The sequence below is a fragment of the Thamnophis sirtalis genome, unplaced genomic scaffold (genome assembly GCF_051295495.1).
Source record: "Thamnophis sirtalis isolate CommonGarterSnake01/CBP01778 unplaced genomic scaffold, rThaSir2_p1.2 scaffold_5, whole genome shotgun sequence".
Taxonomy (NCBI): Eukaryota; Metazoa; Chordata; class Lepidosauria; order Squamata; family Natricidae; genus Thamnophis; species Thamnophis sirtalis.
The window spans coordinates 113,246,953-113,266,261 of NW_028261385.1; the positions used below are offsets into that span (position 1 = coordinate 113,246,953).

General features: G+C 40.2%; 1 protein-coding gene across 2 annotated transcripts in view; it reads left to right on the top strand.

Moving 5' to 3' along the window:
* The window catches only part of COPS8 (COP9 signalosome subunit 8), a 32,404-nt gene extending 18,175 nt beyond the window's left edge, over positions 1-14,229 (top strand). For both annotated transcript variants that reach the window (XM_087716593.1, XM_087716594.1), the window contains 4 exons: positions 1,142-1,249; positions 2,236-2,298; positions 10,725-10,766; positions 13,053-14,229. In XM_087716593.1, the coding sequence (XP_087572719.1) occupies positions 1,142-1,249; positions 2,236-2,298; positions 10,725-10,766; positions 13,053-13,132 (293 nt within the window). In that variant the 3' untranslated portion in view covers positions 13,133-14,229. The remainder of the gene's footprint in view (positions 1-1,141; positions 1,250-2,235; positions 2,299-10,724; positions 10,767-13,052) is intronic.
* The last annotated feature ends 5,080 nt before the right edge of the window (positions 14,230-19,309 follow it).

Consider the following 19,309-nt stretch of genomic DNA (forward strand, 5'->3'; position numbering starts at 1 on the left):
GCTGGAGGGGGGGGGCAAAATTGAGCAAAAAGCAACCAGCTTTTTGCTCATTTCTGCCCTCCCCAGCCCCCAGGAACTCTCTGAAAGCCTCCTACAAGCTATGCGCAGCCATTTTTGCAAAGGGAGCGGGGTTTCAGGAGGCAAAAAATGCTGTATTTAGTGTATAAGATGCACCCAGATTTTCAGCCTCTTTTTTGAGGGAAAAAAGGTGCATCTTATACTCTGAAAAATACGGTATATTGTAATAGTGTTGCCTTTGATGAGATGGGCAGCATATAAGTTTAATTTTAAAAATAGTAATAATAGGTTTTCCTCCAAAGTTATTACATTGGTAGCTTTGAGTTGGAAGGTTTCCTGGGAAGATGGTTATTATCAGATTAAGGATATGAAATATGGAAAAAAGTTGTATCAAGAACAAGTATTGTTTATGAATTACTTTTTATTCATGCCTTCTACTCTGCCAAGAACAACTACCTTTAAGGAGAATTTCTGCTCAGATATAACAATATCTTAGTTAATGCAACCTGAGGTTTGTGCAGAAATTTCAACTTGTACTTTGCCAAAGGAAATGTATGCAGCATTAGATTGAATATTTGTTAGAGAATTTAAATTTGAGCTATACTTTATCAGTTTTCAACAAGCCAACAGAAACTTGTCTGCCATGAATACCATGATATCATTAGTCTATTCATTTTGGAGCCATGCTTAACAGATTTTCACCTTCATTGATAATTATATCTTGACAGGCTCTTCCATTTCCAAAACCCTGATATCAGTTCGCAGGAGAAATGTCATTTTCAGCTGTGATTGCTGCCACTGCTGCTTAATTTGAGATAATACTTGACATAACAAATAATGTGAGATTTGATTAAGATTGACATTCTTTATAAATTGGAATTCAGAATTTAATGTTTTAAGTTTTTGATTATAGTTCATCAAAAGCAAATGTTGAAGTAAAATACATTTTAATGTATTTTGATAGGATACTTCGTATTTAAAGGAATCAGATGTTACATCTAACCAGTCATCTCCCATATAAATGTGCACATTTCCGATTTGTCTTAAGAGAAACCTATTTAAGAATACAAAGTGTTTTCCTATTCTTGGTAAACTAGCTTTGCATTAATTACCTCTCTAATAGATGCAACGAGGCGACGAGCATTTGGACTAGTCTCTCGGGCATATCCTGCTATAAGTGCAGACGACTTTGCAGCCTTTGTTGGACTTCCTGTAGAAGAAGCCGTAAAAGGTACTGAAAATACCTGAGTTGCAAATAAATGTTGCAGATACTCAACTTTGAGCTTGTATGAATATATTTAGACATCTGGTAGCTCAGACGCCCAGTTTTCTAAACGCTGCTCTATATGATTTGGTGGTGGTGGAAGCTGATTTTATGTTATCATAACTTTCCTCCACAGTTTATGACATCTTTAATCATCTTGCAGCCTAGGTTGAAAAATCCATTGTCAAATAATAGTCATGCCTTTACCTTAATATTAGTATGCATCATCTGTTATGTAACTTTGAAATTGAGTATTAAGTTTTTGATCAGTACAGTCTTGTTTAGCAATCACAGTTGAGACCAGCTAAGTTAAGGTTGTTAAGTGAAACAGTCACTAAGTGAAACTGCTTATGATTTTCAGATTTCCTTTGCTTTACAGATCTGTGAAGGTCATATATATGGGAAGATTGGTCAGAGTTACTTTTTTATCACTGTTGCAAAAGTGAACAGTATCTGAGGCAGTCACTAAACAAGGATTTTATTAGAATTGTGTTACAGGACTTTCAGTTCTTACAACTATATTTTGTAAACAAAAATGAATCACAGCTTTTCTAAACCTATGCACATTTTTAGAATTGCTTACAATTTTACTTCACTGATATTTTTTGAAGATTATCAATTTATGTTGCAATGTAGAAATATTTCATTAGATTGTTTCATTCCTTTGATAAAGACTATAAAACTGGTTTCTGGGCCCAGTATGAAATAATTTTAAAAACAAAAGTATGTTTTCTAAAATTTGCGCTTAGTTCACTTATTATATTACAGTTAAAGGATAACTGACTGAATAAAAGGAAAACTAACAATAGTTCACTTTATAGGAAATGGAAATATAGCAAGGAATAAAAAACAAGAAATAAAAGAAATCAGGAAATTAATCCCATCCAATGTTTTCCATATTGAAGCATGTGTATGAATCGAATTATACCTAATGAACTATATTTTAATTTTAGGAGTTCTTGATCAGGGATGGCAAGCAGATTTGTCAACTCGAATGATTATGCCTAAAAAGCCAGGTAGGTGGAGCTCTAGTTCCATGAGGATTTGTGGAAGGGGGAGGGAAATGGAAGGGAGGTGACACTTCAGGATAACTTAACATTGCTTGCCTGCCTTTGCTGCACACAACTGAAAATGTAATTAGTATTTACATGCCAACATCTCTTTGAAATGTTTAAAATAGTGCGATACTCCTAAGATGTCATGTCAAATAAATGATCTATTTGAATGGGTGCAGGATGTTTTAATTAAATGGATATTCTAGAATGTAAAGCTTAAATAGAAATAAACAGGAAGTGCCTCAGCTTGCTTTCTCTGTCTGGTTCTTGGCAATAAAGACTCAGTTGAGCATATTTTTCAGTGGCCTTAACTGACATGCCTGTATTGAGTGAAATGTAGTTACAGTTAAATGTGGTTACAATTTTGAGTACCATTTAAGTTGTCAAATTTAAGTCATTTTTCTAGTTTAAATTTATATTCTATATTGATAATAAAGGCTTGTAATGTGGTTTACTTCTTTGCTGAAAATTGTTCTTCAAACTATCTGAGATGACTCTGGGCTATGTCTGCTACAACAATCATTCTGCAATTTCTTATCTTGAATTGCATTTGCTTCTAGCAAAACCTTTATTTTATTTTATTAGGAGTAAAATCCTAGTATTTTTATTGTATTACCTTCACTACTTTCTTTGCACATCCAGAAAGTTTATAAATAGATTTAAAAGAACTGCTACCAGGATAGACTGGAACATACAGTAGATCCAACTTGCACATTTTCATAATTTATAAGTGTATTATTTCTAGTTTATTATTTCTGTACTTAGTTAACAGCCCAATATTCACTTTTCTTTTATCTTATGGTTGTAGGGTTTGCTTAAGAGCTTTGGAGAGGAGTTAAGTGACTTTTTACAAACAGGTTAATGAGAGACTTTGCTTATGAAATTTGGTGTTTGATGGAGGATTGGAGTGGAATAGTCTCACCCCCAATTGGATAGGCCTTTTGAGAAAAATATTACAATTACTCAAGGTGAATTACCACGAGTCTTATTTAGTTTGATGGACAATTTAGGGTTGGTTGATATATGAAGATGGAAGAACGTCAATTCAAGGTAGTACACTTGTTTTTCAGAATGACACAGATCCCTTTCAAGAATAGACATGATTTGGTTTTCAAGATATTTGGCTACTAAAATTTCTATGGTAGAGATATTAGATCTTACCAAATACTTTTTCAGAGAAAATACAAAAAATATTTTGGATAAGATAAAAAGAAAAGATTTTTAAAAATCCACAAGCTATATAAGTATTTCTGAACAAATTAAGATCTTATAGCAACAAGTATCCATGTTAGCAATAAGAGAAATAGCAATAGCATTTAGACTTATATACCGCTTCACAATGCTTTACAGCCCTCACTAAGTGGTGTATAGAGACACCATATCGCCCCAACAATCTGGGTATTCATTTTACCAACCTTGGAAGGATGGAAGGCTGAGTCAACTTTGAGCCTGCTGAGAATTGAACTGCCAAATTGCAGTCAGTCAGCAGAAGTAGCCTGCAGTACTGCATTCTAACCACTGCAATACCCCTGCTCTTCAAAATGGAAATAAAATGGAGCTATATGAAAGAAATTTTGAATTTGGGAATAAACCAAGGGAAGTGAATGGCTTATAAAATATTAAGAGAAAGAAAATGATGCTAAAATTACAAGGAGGAAATACTGTATACATGGATAGCGTGGCTATACACAAATATTTTGCCAATATTATAATTTGTATAGAGAACATGACATTTCAGTGGAGAAAATAAAGATATATTTCAGAAAGCAAAATGACTAAGCATTACAGAAAAATGAATTATTAATGGGATTATAACAATAAGAGAAATTTCAGAAGCTACTAAAAAAAGTAAACTAGGAAAGGTCTAGTTGGGTTATTGAGTCTCTATTAGTCTGTTTTGAGGATTGAACACTTATAATGCTTCAAAGTATAATGAATTCTATTTTACAAGGAGGAAAGATGTCACATACTTGGGAAGACTCTTGCTATAATATTAATATTGAAAGAAAGACAAGATTTGACTTTGCAAGAAACTAAAGACCAATATCATTATTTGATAATGATTAATAATTGTTTACAATGGTTTTAATTGAAAAACTGGAAAAAAAATCAGAATTTCCCCCCCATGAGGATCAAGTGAATCAGTTATGAGGATCAAATGATTCAATGGAATAGTTTGCCTCCTGGAGTTGTGGGTGTTCCATCATTGGGGTTTTTCAAGAATAGACTGGACAATCATTGCCCAGGAGGGAATATGGTCTTATGTCTTGACCAGGGATTGGACTAAAAGATCTGCAAGTTATCTTTCAGCCTATAATTCTATGTTCTATTGTTGGGCTTTTTATTTAAAAAATAGCTAAATGACAGTGTTAGATACTCTGGAATATTTGGAACTATAATGAAAAACAAACTGTCAGGGTTTCAAGTAACACCCCTAAGACTCTGAGGCTTGAGTTTCCTCAAAGTTCCATTTTATTAGAGATGTCATGTTGGCACATCTGGGAAAACCTGAATCTGAAAGCTTCCAGGTTTTCCCCACCCAAATGAAAATTCATGTCCCTGCCCAGCACCCACATGTCCATCACATGGTCCAATCAGGCACCGTCCCAACTGGAGAAGCCTCCCAGTCACACCACTCCAGGTGCAGGGCAAGGTGTCCTTGATTCTCAGAGAATCAAGTTGTAATGAGTTGTAAAACTCAGTTGTTACAGATGTAGCTAATGTTTTAACTCCGAGGCTCCCCTCCTCCCAATTGAATGGCAGTTCACTTTTAGGGATCTGACATGCTGCCGTTCTTTAGAAAAAAGAGAGATCCACCTGTGAAAAAATAGGAAAAGAAATTGCATCATAGTATTTTTAAAAGGTTTGTCAGGATATTGGGAGTGAAATTTTTTCAGTAGAGCAGGGGCCCTAACGTGGTGTTTCTCTACCCGTTCATTTTGGGCTGAAGGTAAATGCTTCCAAGCAACTAAGTATTGGGGTTTCCCCCAGTGGGTCCTAGAGTCCAGGATTTCCTTAATTTCAAAATGTTCGCTTTCTATCATGATAGGAACAGGAGGTGCAGGTGCATGTGGTCTGAGTTGTGAGATTACTTCTCATTTGAGTAAACTAATGTGAAACACTGGATGGACTTGTCTGAGTGTCTTTGGAAGGAGTAATTCTAATGTTACTGGGTTGATAACTTTGGTGATCGGGAAAGGTCCGATAAAATGTAGCCCTAATTTCTTTGATGGTTGCAACGACTTCAGGAATTTTGTCGACAGGTATACTCTGTCTCCAACATGGAAGGGTTTGGGATCTACTCTTTTTTTGTCAGCTTGAGTTTTGAAAGCCTCTCTAGCTTCCTGTAACGCTAATCTAACAACTATCCATGTGTTTCGTAGGTTGTCTATCCTTTTTTTTAGTGAGGAGATAGTGGGTTCTTCTGTGGGTAGTTCAGGCATGGGGTTGAAATCCTGGCCTGTTGCTACTCTAAAAGGGGTGAACCCAGTGCTTGAGTGCACAGCGTTATTGAAGGCCACTTCTGCAAAAGGTAAAAGATCAACCCAGTTGTCCTGTTGAAAATTAATAAAACATCTAAGGGATTGTTCTAGAACCATGTTCCGATTTTCAGTTTGACCATTGGTGCACAGATGGTGACTGGAGCTCAGTCCTTGGGTGGTGCCCAGTAAGTTTAAGAATGCCCTGCAAAATTTTGAGGTGAATTGGACCCCTCTGTCAGAGATGATTCTCTGCGGGGCTCCATGAAGGCAATAAATGTGTATCAGGAATAACTTGATTAGACTTTTGGCAGTTGGGATCGTTTGGCATGGTATAAAATATGTCTGTTTTGAAAACAAGTCTGTTACGACCCAAATGACAGTATTCCCTGCGCTTTCTGGTAGTTCAACAATAAAATCCATCGCTATCTCCTTCCAGGGTGCTGAGGGCTCGGCTACCTTCTGTAACAGTCCTGGCATCTTGCCTTGGTGTCTTTTGGCTGCCGCACATATTGGACAGCTGGCTACATAGCTCTCTATGTCCTTTTTTAGTTATGGCCACCAAAATTGCCTTTTAATTAGATGTAAAGTTTTTACAAAACCAAAGTGTCCTGCTGGTTTGGAGTTGTGGCACCCTTCCATTAAGTACAGTATTTGGCTGGCTGGAACATACAACTTGACCTCTGGCTGGAACATACAACTTGACCTCTAGACTGGACTACTGCAACGTGCTCTACATGGGGCAGCCCTTGAAGGGCATTCGGAGACTTCAGCTTGTCCAGAATGCAGCCGCGCGAACAATCGTGGGTGTACCTCGGTTCACCCACGTAACACCTATCCTCCGCGAGCTGCACTGGCTGCCTATTGGTCTTCGGATACGCTTCAAGGCGCTAGTCGTCACTTATAAAGCCCTTCATGGTATTGGACCTGGGTACTTGAGAGACCGCCTGCTGCCAATTGCCTCCAATAAACCGATCAGATCCCACAGATTAGGCCTCCTCCGAATTCCATCCGCCGGCCAATGCCGACTGGCGACTACCCGGAGGAGAGCCTTCTTTGTGGCTGCTCCGACCCTCTGGAACGAGCTCCCCATGGAGATTCAAACCCTCACCACCCTCCAGGCCTTCTGCAAAGCCCTTAAAACCTGGCTGTTCCGACAGACCTGGGGCTAAAGAGCTTTTGCCCCCTCCTCGAATGGTATGGTTGTTGTGTGTTTTTAAATTGTGTATTGTTATGTTTCGTCTTTTTATCCCCTGTCTGTACCCCCTTCCCTGACCGAATTGTGAGCCGCCCTGAGTCCCCTTCGGGGAAAAGGGCGGCATATAAATGAAATAAATCCTAAATCCTAAACTTCCCTCCCATCCAAGCTAGGTTATCTTTCATCAGACAGCTGTCTTTGTGGCTCAAAAAGCATTCATCGGTGGTTAAAGTTTGTTTAAAAGTTTGGGTGATGTCTTTGTCCTCCAGAGTGTCTCGTTTTCCCTGGGATCTGGTGGTTACTCTAGCGGCTAGTTGATTGTCTTGTATCATAGGTTTAATTATGTTTGGCTTCATACTATTGTATTGCGGTTTCCTGGATAGTGCATCTGCCAGGAAATTTCCCCCCCCGGGAGGTATCTGAGCATAAATTCAAACCTTTTAAAGTACTGAGCCCATCGTACTTGTTTTGGAGAGAGTTTCCTTGGGGTCTTTAGGGCTTCTAAATTTTTATGATCCGTCCAGACTTCAGAAGGGATCTTACTCCCCTCTAGGAAATGTCTTCAGGTTATAAGAGCTAATCGAACTTTCTCCCAAATGGCCGACCTTTGCTCAGATTCATTCAATTTTTTGGATATGTAAGTGCATAGTTGTAATTTGTCTTGCTCATTTTTCTGAAGTAAGACTGCTCCTATCACCACATCGCTAGCATCTGCTTGTATGACGAATGGTTTCTCTGTGTCTGGTGCTTTAGGATCAGTTCTGCCGAAAACAGCCTTTTAAGTTTTTCAAATGCCGCTTGGCATTCCATTGTCCAATTCAATGGCTGTTTCAGTTTTGGGTTTCCCTCCCCCTTCATTTTTAAGAGCTTGGTGAGGGGGAGAGCAATTTGGGCGAAAGCAGGGATAAACTGCCGGTAAAAGTTGGCGAATCCCAGGAAGCTTTGCAACTGTTTACGTGTTCTAGGTGGTTCCCAGTCAAGTACCGATTGCACTTTCGAAGGATCCATTTCTATGCCCTGGTGTAAAATGCAGTATCCTAAGTAATCAATTTTTTCTTGGTGGAATTCACATTTGGAGAGTTTAGCATAAAGTTTTGCAGAGCGAAGTTTGTTCAGAACTGCCTGGACTAGTTTTACATGTTCTGCCCTGGTCTCAGAATATAATAAAATGTCATCAATATAGACTATGCAGCCCTTATATAGATGCTCCCGCAACACTTCATTTATTAATTGCATAAATATTGCAGGGGCCCCCTGTAGCCCAAATGGTAGCACTTTGAATTGATACCATCCAAGAGGGGTGTTAAATGCTGTTTTCCATTCACCTCGGCTAAGTGGCTTAGCATGTCATGAGGCAGAGGTGGTAGGTGTTCTCCAAGGCATTAATTCCACAAAAATCCACGCAAAACCTCATTCCCCCAGTCTTTTATCATTTTATTTTAAAGACTACTGGGGCAGCCACTTTGGACTTTGTGGGCTGGATAAAGTCCTGTGTTAAGTTGGCATCAATGTATTCTCTCAACTGCTCCATTTCTTTAGGAGTCATGGAATACATTTTTGATTTGGGCAGTTTAGCTCCTGGCATGAATTCAATCACTCAATCTGTTGTGCAGTGATGGGGGAGGAAGTTGCATTCTTCTTCGTTAAAATACCCCGACAGGTCTCGGTATTCTTTTAGCATTTTCGGGCTACCAGGTGGTCTGTTGGTAGCGGGGACTGGAGCTTTGGGTTCACTGGCGCTATTGGGGTTCGTGGCCTTCTGGTAGCGGTCTGGCTTTATGGCTGGCAGTGGCCCAATGCCAATGTTTATTTTTCTATAGCTGTCCTCCTATGTGATGGTTGGGCCCCATTTGTCTAGCCATTAGAGGCCTATTATAATTGATTCAGTCATTTTTGGAGCTATGATAAAATGGATGAATTCTCGATGATGGTCCATCTCCAGTCTCACGAGCTCAGTGACTAAGATGGCAGGGGCCCTGCCAATTAGTATCCCATCAATCTGCTCGAAGCATCAGGAGTAGCCCATGTCTATCACGGCTTCTACTTCCCCTTAGTTTCTGGCACTACTGTTCTGGTTTTGATAGTAAAGGGGTGGATGGCTGTACTTACCATTGGGTCATCGCCTCTGCTGCTCTCTCCTGTGGGGACTGGAGAAGCCTCTCTGGCTGGAGTTCCCTTTACTTCTTTGGGAAGGAGTGGAACCTCCACAACCTACTTGGCGAGTTTCCCTTTATTGGCTGGCTTATGTGGCCATGGCAGGAGGCCAGGTCCAGAGCTAAGCATTACTGCACCAGTAATATTTGACAGTCCCCGACATTTTGGGAGGAGGTGCCTCAGCTACTTTCACTGGGGTTCAGTGACAAGGAGTAGGGAAAAGAGGAAGCAGCCTCCTTCCCTCAAGCTGGCTGCTCCTTTGCCACTTCTCTACTGCACCACAGCTCTTCTGCCCACAATAGCCTTGTCTTTGATGGCCGACACCAAAGCAGAGAAAGAGGTGCTGAGAAGAAGTCAGTCAGTCCGGGAGTTGGGTACTCTTCCTCCCCTGCCCTAAACTAACAATAGCAAGCTGAGAATTTTAGGACATTGGTGGTTCTTTTGCTCCTGAAAAAAAAATTCTAATGATGTTATCTTTACAAAGTTAAACAGGCAGGCTTTAGCATGCCTGCCTGTGTTAGTAAAACATAGTCTGCCACTCCCAAATTGCATTGATGATTGTGGTAAGTGTGGGGCAGAAAGCCATGCCATGTCCAGCTTGGGGAAAATTGACGCTCATCCCAATTAAGGCTGCAACCCGGCTGCTTCCCTTGCCCACCCTCTCCAGCACTGAAAGGCAGGACGTCCTCAGCAAACTGTTCAACGAGCAGGGCGGGTAGGCAAGAGCATGCCTAGGCCAGCTAGTGGGGGAATCAGCTGATTCTCTGAACTGCACACACAAGTGGTTTGGCTGAATTGGCTGAATCCCACCTCTGCATTGCTGCCTCAGCCAGGGAACATTGGAGCCTTTGCAGCCAATTGGCAGTTGGATTGGCCTCCCAGAATACCACCAATCAGCTGCTTGTTGCTGCTACACCAACTCCCTTCCCCTCCTCCCCAGGTATGTCAAACCCCCAGCTAATGCAACATTCGATGTATAAGATGCACCAAAATTTTCACTGACTTTTAGAGGGAGGAAAATGCACCTTATACTTCGAAAAATGCAGTAAATTGTTTAGAATATATAGGAGTATTTAGAATTTTTGCTGGAATTCTGAACAGCATGAAGAAACTTTCTTTTATGAATGATGGACATGGAAACAAGCAATAAAAATTGGATACAAATTAATACACTAATGTAGATTTTAAAGACTAATGTATAATTGAAAACATTTGGGATTAATTGACAGAAAATGTATTTATGAGTGGAAATTCCTTATAGATTTGCATGAGACAGAAAAAAAAACTACATGACTTTTGATGTTTAGAAAAATACTGGATAATAGAAAAAAGTGTTTTTATAATCATAGGGTAAGAGGTAATTTTGTAAACATGCTTATATTTGCTATTTCTTTTTCTATTTTCTTTATTATGTATGAGATTGTGTTACTTTTTATGTTCTCTTCTAAACTAGAAGAGCCTTGGGTGGGTGGGTGGGGGAGTTTTATATTCTACATTTCAAAAATCTCTAACAATGTGTTTATTTGATAGATGGGTTTTGCTGTTATGTATTTCAGGTCCTCAGGAGCCTACATTTAATAGGTTTCATCCACTATCAGGTATGCATATATCAGGTTTGTCTCTGTAGCTGCCCCAGTCCTTTGGAACAGCTATTTGGAAGTCTAGAGGGCCTGTGTCATCTTAAACTTACAGTAGGTCATCGAGACCTGGCTTTTTCCCCAAGCATAAGGCTAAGAATCAAATCAGTCCAGCAACTCATATAGTTGATGAGATGTTGGGGCATTGTAGAGCAATTATTATTCTATATTTAAAAATGGTTTGTGAATACTATTTATTGCCTGCTGTAAACCACCTAGAATTATTTTGTGCATAGAATAGGTGGCTGTATACATTTTATAAATAAATCAGAGGTGAGATTCAGCTGGTTTGGACCGGTTCTTTTGAACCAATAGTAATGATTATGCACAGTTCGGAGAACTGGTAAATCGCATCACTGACTGCCCCTTCTCCTATTAACTCCTTTTCGTGCCTTGCCTGCCTTGGGCAATGCCTAGAGTCATGCCAGCGGTATAACCGCTGCTTTCTGGACTGGTTCCCATGCTTGCCTTGACCACGTGGCCCTGTTGATTCCTGCCTGGTGAGCCTTCCTTTGCTCACTCGCCCAGCTGCCTCCCATGTGGCCACTCTTCAACTGGCCTGAGAAGATAAGGGTAACGGTGGGGGAGAGGCCTGCTGTGCTCAGCCAAAGGACTGCAGGCGGGAGGGATGACACATCGAGACTCAGCCGTGTTTCAGGCCCAGCTCCAGGAGAGAGGCCCAAAAGAAAGCACTTGGTCTAGGCATCCAGCACGACGCTTGACCCAAGGGTCATTTGTTCAACACTCAGAAGCAGCAAGTCACCCTGTATGCGAAACCCGAGATGAAGGGGAGGGTGAGCAGGCGGCAACTGAGAGCCGGGCCAAAAAGGAAGCCAAACCTTGTCATGTTGTCCCAAGGTGGCCCTTCGGGCAAACAGCAGGTCCCTCAGCAGGTCTCCCTCCTGAGGTATGCTTCTTTCTCCATTTAATTTTGGAACTGCCCGGAAACCTGCCGCATCCAGGCCCGGCAGAGCTGCTCAGAAGGCAGCCCCTGCAGTCTGTCTCTTTAAGGTATTTCAATTGGGGGGGGGGGAACCATAAAGGGACAGGCTGCAGGAGCTGCCGTCCTCCACTGCGAAGTGAGGCAGAAACGTTCAGACAAGTCATCTCCTTCTCGGGCATACACACAGAGCAAACACACACACACATCTCAAGGAGACAACTTGGACTAACTTTTCTGCCTCCCTTTGCAGTGGAGTTGCTCGAAAAACAGCTCCTGTGGCCGGCCCCTTTATGGCACTTCGATGCTGCCTGCTGTCCAGCCCCGTGCAAAGGCAGCCATCATGTTGATGAGTAGCCGAGTAGGCTTTTTGCTTCCCCCCCCTCCATCCCAATCCAGCACGACACAGACAGTCCAATGGAGGCAGAAAAAGGGGAGTTTCCATTGGCCCTTGTCTTTTTTTCCCCCAGCCTCTTTTTGCCAGCATTTGGCAAGCAGGCTTGGCAGGCAGCCGTGATCTCTAGATGGGCTTTTATTTTGTCAGCTCAAGGGCGGCAGGGGATGGCGAAGTACATAGGAAATCGCCCTGTCCCTGTAGGATCGCTCATGTGGCTGGGCGTGGCCAACTCAATGTCACAGCAAGGTGCCGCCCCACCTTGCCATGAGTGATGATGAGTTGGCCATGCCCACTCAGTCACATGCCCTCCTCACCAAGCCACACCCACAGAACCAGTAGTAAAAAAAATTGAATCCCACCACTGCAGTAAATCTATTAATATTTTATAACCTTGCTTGTCTAAAAATGTTCTAGCATTGTATTTTTGTCTGTTTAAATAAATTAACATGGCACAAGATTATATGTAGGAATTTGAAGCCTACTCATTTTTTCCTTTATGCAGAAGTGGAAGCTTCTGAAGTTTTAAATAATTATTTCCCTTGTGCTACAAAGCACATAGCCAATAGCTGTTTTTATTTTCAATACCGCTCACGTTCCTATATTGGCATATTAGTATCTTGATGTTGTTCAGGAACTTGTATTAAAAGTTATAAAATATCTAAGAGTAAGCATTACATTCTTAGTATTTGTAGACTTTCTAATGATAATGTGGGTAAGGGCATTGAAGGATTTGTTAATTACCCATTTACTGTGGCCATGAATGAAATTTTGATCTATCCAGATCATTCAGAAACAGCAGAAGGAGGCAAAGGATACACCTGCAGCCTCCAGAAGTACAGCTTGTCATCTTTGTAGGATGGAAATAATAATGTAGTTTCTGTTCTCATCATGTTTTCTGCTTTCTTTGTAGAACCTGCTCCAGTTCCACCAATTCCTAATGAACAGCAATTGGCCAGATTAACTGACTATGTAGCTTTCCTTGAAAATTGAAAACTCTGATCACTCATCCATGATATGCTATGTACTTTGAGATTCATTTGCAATTTGTTTGTGTTCAGTGTTGCAGTGTATGTGCTACAGTGTAACATAATTTTACATTTTACCATATTGATTTTATTGGAGCAAGTCTTTCAATTTAATTCCCATATTTAATTGGCTGAGTATGTAGACTTAAATAACTCATTGTGGAAGAAGTAGCTGTTCCCCATTTGTAATCTTATCATAAATTGGAGGAAAAATTAACCACTACTATGGCTCAGCTGAAAACCAAACATTGAAAAGGATAAGGAAGATCAAAATGCAGTCAAGCAATGCTCTTAAAATTATCAGAAAACATTGCAGTGTCTTTGTTTGATTATATATAGCTATACATTTACAATGAGTTTCTGCTTTGGCTTGTCACACATTGGAATACCTAATGGCAGATTTTGAAGGCTATTATTTTAATATACCTTAAAAGATCTGTTCTTGAATATAAGCACACATTAAATCTGAGAGATACCAAAATATGTACTTGGTAGAATATATGCATGGCTAATAGTTCTTGTATAACAGTCCTGTTAGCATTCTGGTTTGAGATTTTTAAAAGCATCAGCTGATTTCTCAAACTGATAACTTGCTTCTGTTTAAACCAGAATATTTAGATTGACTTCTGGATGTTCCTTGTGCTCACAAGAAACAACATCTGGTTGCTAAAGCCAGTAGATAAAATAATTATTGAACTTCAGTAGAACGTTTCTGTGTTGGAGTCTTGCTAATGTGGGAAGAAAGTACACATTTTGCTTTATCATTTTTATATGGCATGTTCCTAGAGTTGTGAGTTTTTTTCCTCCCTTGTTATTAGACATCATTTAATGATCTGTTCAGAAATTGTTGGTATCTGTTCTTTGTAGTGACACTTCTTTCCTAGTGCATTATTACTGTATGTTCTTAACTGTTTTGGATGTGTTTGAGTGCAAGAGTCCTAGTTTCTGCACAGTTACTTTAAGAGTATCTAAAGGGATTAACTATTGATTTTGCTATTTATTTGAAAACCTCAGAATAGATGGGAAGCTTAGTTTTGGTATTATTAAAATATATTTACATCATTCTGGTCTATTTTTAAAGTTAATTTTTCTTCAAGAGATATATATAGGTTTAGCATTACTTTAGCACTCAGACTAACTATGAGTTTGTGTATACAAATTTGCATGTGTGAAATCTATGTTCATTAAAGAATACTTGGTGATATTTTAACAGTAAGATCCTAACCATGTTAAATGTAAACTTGTTTAACTACAGTGTAAGTATGGAGTGATGCAGTAAGTTACAAAAGATAGAGAACATTTGTTCCTTGAGAACAAAAAGATTTTACCGTATTTTTCAGAGTATAAGACACACCAAGGTTTTGAAGAGGCATTTTTTTAAAAAAAGTAAGTAGGTAGATAGAGTGAGAGAGAGGGAGAGAAAGAAAGAGAGACAAATACAGTAGGTAGGTAAAGAGAGTATATGTGTGTAGGTAGGTAGGTAGGTAGAGGGATAGATAGAGAGAAATAGAAAGAGATAGAAATACAATAGGTAGGTAGGGAGAAAGAGAGTAGGTAGATATTTCCTGGTGTATCCATGTGCTGGAGAAGGAAATCGCTGACAATCTGCAGCACCTTAAGACTTTCTTTCTGCTGGCACAGCACTTGATCAATGTAATTCTCATCGATCAGTTAAAGATCTTTCCAAAAGGAAAAAAAAGTTTTTGCACTCTGCAAACCTCCCCAAAACGGCCCGTTTTTTGTGAAAACAGGCCCCCTTTTTTAAGAAAAAGGCATGAATAGCCTTGAGGGGGTTTGCAGAGTTGTCCGGGTGGGGGGGGGGGGGGAACAAGCAAAAAATGGCCCATTTTTCGCAAAAATGGGCCTGTGTGTCAAAAAAATTGCATGCATAGCCTTATGAAGGCTTATAAAGTGCTGTTGGGGCTGGGGGGCAAAAATGGTCCTTTTTTTGCTCATTTCTGTCCTCCCCAGCCCCCAGGAGCTCTCTGAAAGCCTCGGTAAGGGTATGCATGGCCATTTTTGTGAAGGGGGTGGGGCTTCGGGAGGCAAAAAATGCTGTATTCGATGTGTAAGATGCACCCAGATTTTCAGCCTCTTTTGAGGAAAAAAGGTGTGTCTTATACTCTGAAAAATACAGTAAGTGGTTTGAGTTAAACAATATTAAATAGAATGTGCTGTGTTAACCACGTGAAGCACAATAGGAGAAGCCAAAAAAAGGTAAAACTATAAATAGTAAGAACTTACAGTATTTTTCGGAGTGTAAGACGCACCTTTTTTCCTCAAAAAAGAGGCTGAAAATGTGGGTGCGTCTTATACATCGAATACAGCATTTTTTTGCCTCCCAAAGCCCCCCCCCCTTCACCAAAAGGCAGTGCATACCCTTGTGAAGCCTTTCAGAGAGCAAGGCAGAAATGAGCAAAAAACAGCCCTTTTTTGCCTCCCCCCAGCAGCACTCTATAAGTCTCCATAAGGCTATGCATGCAATTTCTTTGACAAAAAATGAGCCCATTTTTGTGAATAACGGGCCGTTTTTTGCTCGTTTTTGGCCCCCACCCCCCAGGAGCAGTCTGCAAGCCCCCCCAAGCCTATTCATGCCTTTGGGGGGGGGAACGGGCTCGTTTTTGGGAGGCTTGCAGAGTGCAAAAAAAATGTTCCCCTTTTGGAAAGCTCTTGAACTGATTGATGAGAATTAGATTGATCAAGTACTGTGCCAGCAGAAACAAAGTCTTAGGTGCTGCAGTTTGTCAGTGATTTCCTTCTCGAGCACATGGATAAATACACCTGGAAACATCTACCTACCTACCTACCTACTGTATTTCTCCCCCCCTCTATCTACCAACCTACCTACTCTCTCCCTACCTACTGTATTTAACTCTCTATTTCTCTCTCCCCCCTACCTACCAACTCTATTTCTCTATCTCTCTATTTCTCTCTGTATCTACCTACCTACCTAACTACTGTATTTCTCTCTCTTTCTCTCCCTCTATCTACCGACCTACTTTTTTTAAAAAATTGCCTCTTCAAAACCTTGGTGCGTCTTATACTCCAGTGCATCTTATACTCCGAAAAATATGGTACATTTAACACAGAAATTATATTGTTATTTTTACATAATAACTTCAAGGTTATTTCAGGAAATGGTTATAAAACTATTATTGGTTAGGTGTGTGTGGGGGGGGGAGGATGGTCATATTTGTTGTATATTGTACAGTACAAAGAGCAGGGGTGGGTTCCCACTAGTTTTACTGCTGGTTCGGTGCACGCACCAGAAACCCTATAAATCCAGAGGCAACTGCTTTAAAACTGATGCAAATTCCAAACATATACTATAGGAATTAGAATAATTACATAAAATATAATTAAATTGCAGCAGTTCAGAATTAACCAAGGTTTGTGAGACATACGAAAGATAACAAAAAAAGAGATTCTTAGGATATATTAGAAATAGAAAGAAAGCCAAAGTTTAAGTCGGTGATGAAAGCGGTGGTGAAGTGACCATAGATAATGATTTTGTATCTATCTTTTCTCCGAAGGACCATCAATTTAGCTGGGCATTGTTATATAAGAATGAGGAAGCTACTGTTTAGGGAAGACAAGGTGATAACAGAAAACTTAACAAATTGTATTAAATTCAAGTTTCTCTGACCAAATGGATTATATTCTACAGTATTTAGTAATTAGCAGAGATTATTGCAGCACTGAGGTTAATTCAGGACTGAACTAATTCACAGATTATTGCAAAATTCCCAGATTATTGCAGTAATCTTTGAGAATTGGTGAAGTCCCAGAATACTGGGGAAGATCAATGTCATTTCCATCTACAGAAAAGGGAAGGAAGAAGAACAAGAAAATTACAAACCTGCTAGCTTGCTCTTTGTATGGGCAAAATCCTCAAACACAGGCAGGCTAAAATTAATGGGAGCCAGTATCGGTTTTTCATAAACAAATCATGCCAAACTAATGGAGTCCTCCACTGATAAAATTACTAATTGCTTACTAGTTCTAAGAAATATTGTGGGCTACCTGGAATTCAACACACTGATGAAGTGTCTCTGATAATCAAAAAGTTTGTACTTGATCCAAACCTGGACTACAAAGAAACAACTGCATTTTGTGTGTGGTATTCAGCTGTGAGTTCCATAGTTTGAAAAGACAATGAAAAAATTAAATGAGTTCAGAGAACTGCCAAATGGGGCCTCTGTGTGTGTGTGTGTGTGTGTGTGTGTGTGTGTGTTCTCACATAGAAGAAGGAATGAACTTATTCTACTATATATTGCCCCATAGCCAGGGGATTGAAACTACAACAAAAGAGGTTCAGTCAGGATAGCTTAATGGATCCTGAGCAAGAGTTTGAGTAGATGTCTAAGATTCCTTCTAATTTTAATTTTCTGTGACTGTAGGTGATTCTGCTAGAAAAATAGCAGTTGTCTAATCTAAATGCCTATATGGTTTATTTTGGAAGGACAAGGGTTGAAAGAAAAAGAATGGAAGAATGGCACCCTTTCTAAATGTAGCCAATATAGAAAAGAAATTGACTAGGATGGCCCAGTTATTGAAAGAAGAGGTGGTAGAAAGAATCTGTCTTTAAAAAAAGTAAAATTGGGAATAATTTTAGGAAACTTAAAAAATGCTGGGGGGGAAATAAGAAAAAAGTGCATGTAGAAGTAGTTATATTGTATGGACCAACTGGAAGAAATTGAAATTATTGCAATAGTATGTTTATTCTAATCTTCTGGTTTAGGTGTGGATGAAAAACCAACATGGTCCTTAAAGAGTATGAGAAATAATGTTGACAGTGTCAGAAAAAGAAGAAACAGCCTTTTCTTCCTCTAGAGTTGCTGCTGTCAACTCTTCTACCTAGGTCTATCTGAACACAGCCTACTTTCTTTCAAGAAAAGATTGGACTGCCATTTGTCAAAAATGGTGTATGGTCTCCTGCTTGGGCCTGCGGGTAGGACTAGATGACCTACAAAGTCCCTACCAACTGTTAATCTGTAATAAGTCCAGGAAAGAAAAAATGAAGTAAAATAGTTAATAAGCTCTGCCCTCTCTAGATCACCATCCTATAATCACTACCAAGTAGTTGATTAAAGGCCTGGGAACTAAAACATGAACGGTTGCAGGAATTGGTTGTGGCTAGTCTAGAGAAAGAAGGACTAGAGGTGACATGATAGCAGTGTTCTAGTATTTGAGGGGCTACCACAAAGAGGAGAGGATCAACTTATTTTGCAAAGCACCAGAAGGCAAGACAAACAATGGATGGAAACTAATCAAGGAGAGAAGCAACCTGAAATTAATGAGAAACTTCCTGGCAGAACAATTAACCAGTGGAACAGCTTGCCTTCAGAAGTTGTGGATGCTTCATCACTGGAGGTTTTGAAGAAGAGTCTGGATACCACTTGTCTAAAATAATATAGGCCCTAGGGCCATGATGGCGAACCTATGGCACGTGTGCCACAGGTGGAATGTGGAGCTATTTGTCAGGCATGCAAGGCATTGTCCTGTCAGCTCCAGTGCACATGCACGCACTGGCCAGCTGACTTCGGCTTTCATTTTTGGCCATTTTTTGCCCTCCAGAGGATTCCCTGAAGCGTCCAGAGGGCAAAAAAACAACCCAACACACAAACCGGAAGTTCAGGAACCAACTTCCAGTTTGCATGTTGGGTTGGGCTTTGCAACAGCCGAGAGTGGAAGAGATCCCTTCTATTTGGATTAACGGTTCCTCGCGGCAGCACCTGAGAGTCAAAAGGGAAGCCCAAAGAAAATGACCTGGCAAGGCTGCCTCCTTGAACAACTGGACTTGTTCACAGCCCTCTTGGCAACCTCGCTTCCTTAGTCTTGGGGCAAAATCAGGTTCCAGGGAGACTTTTGACCTGGTGCTCCCAAATTCCAAAGTTTCCATCTCGCGCTTCTTTCACTAGCCAAGATCCCGATGATGCTGGGTGGGTTTGAGAAAGGGGAAAAATCTCTCCATGAATGTTTTTCTCAGGATGCTATATTGGAAAGTTAAAAACCTGGAATGAGGTACAATCAAGCTTGATTCAAAGCCTTTGGTTCCTGAGATTGCTGCACAGCTACCCAAAAACGCTGTTACCATGATCTCTGCAGTGCCCGCTTCACCTGCCTCTTCTCAGGTGATTCC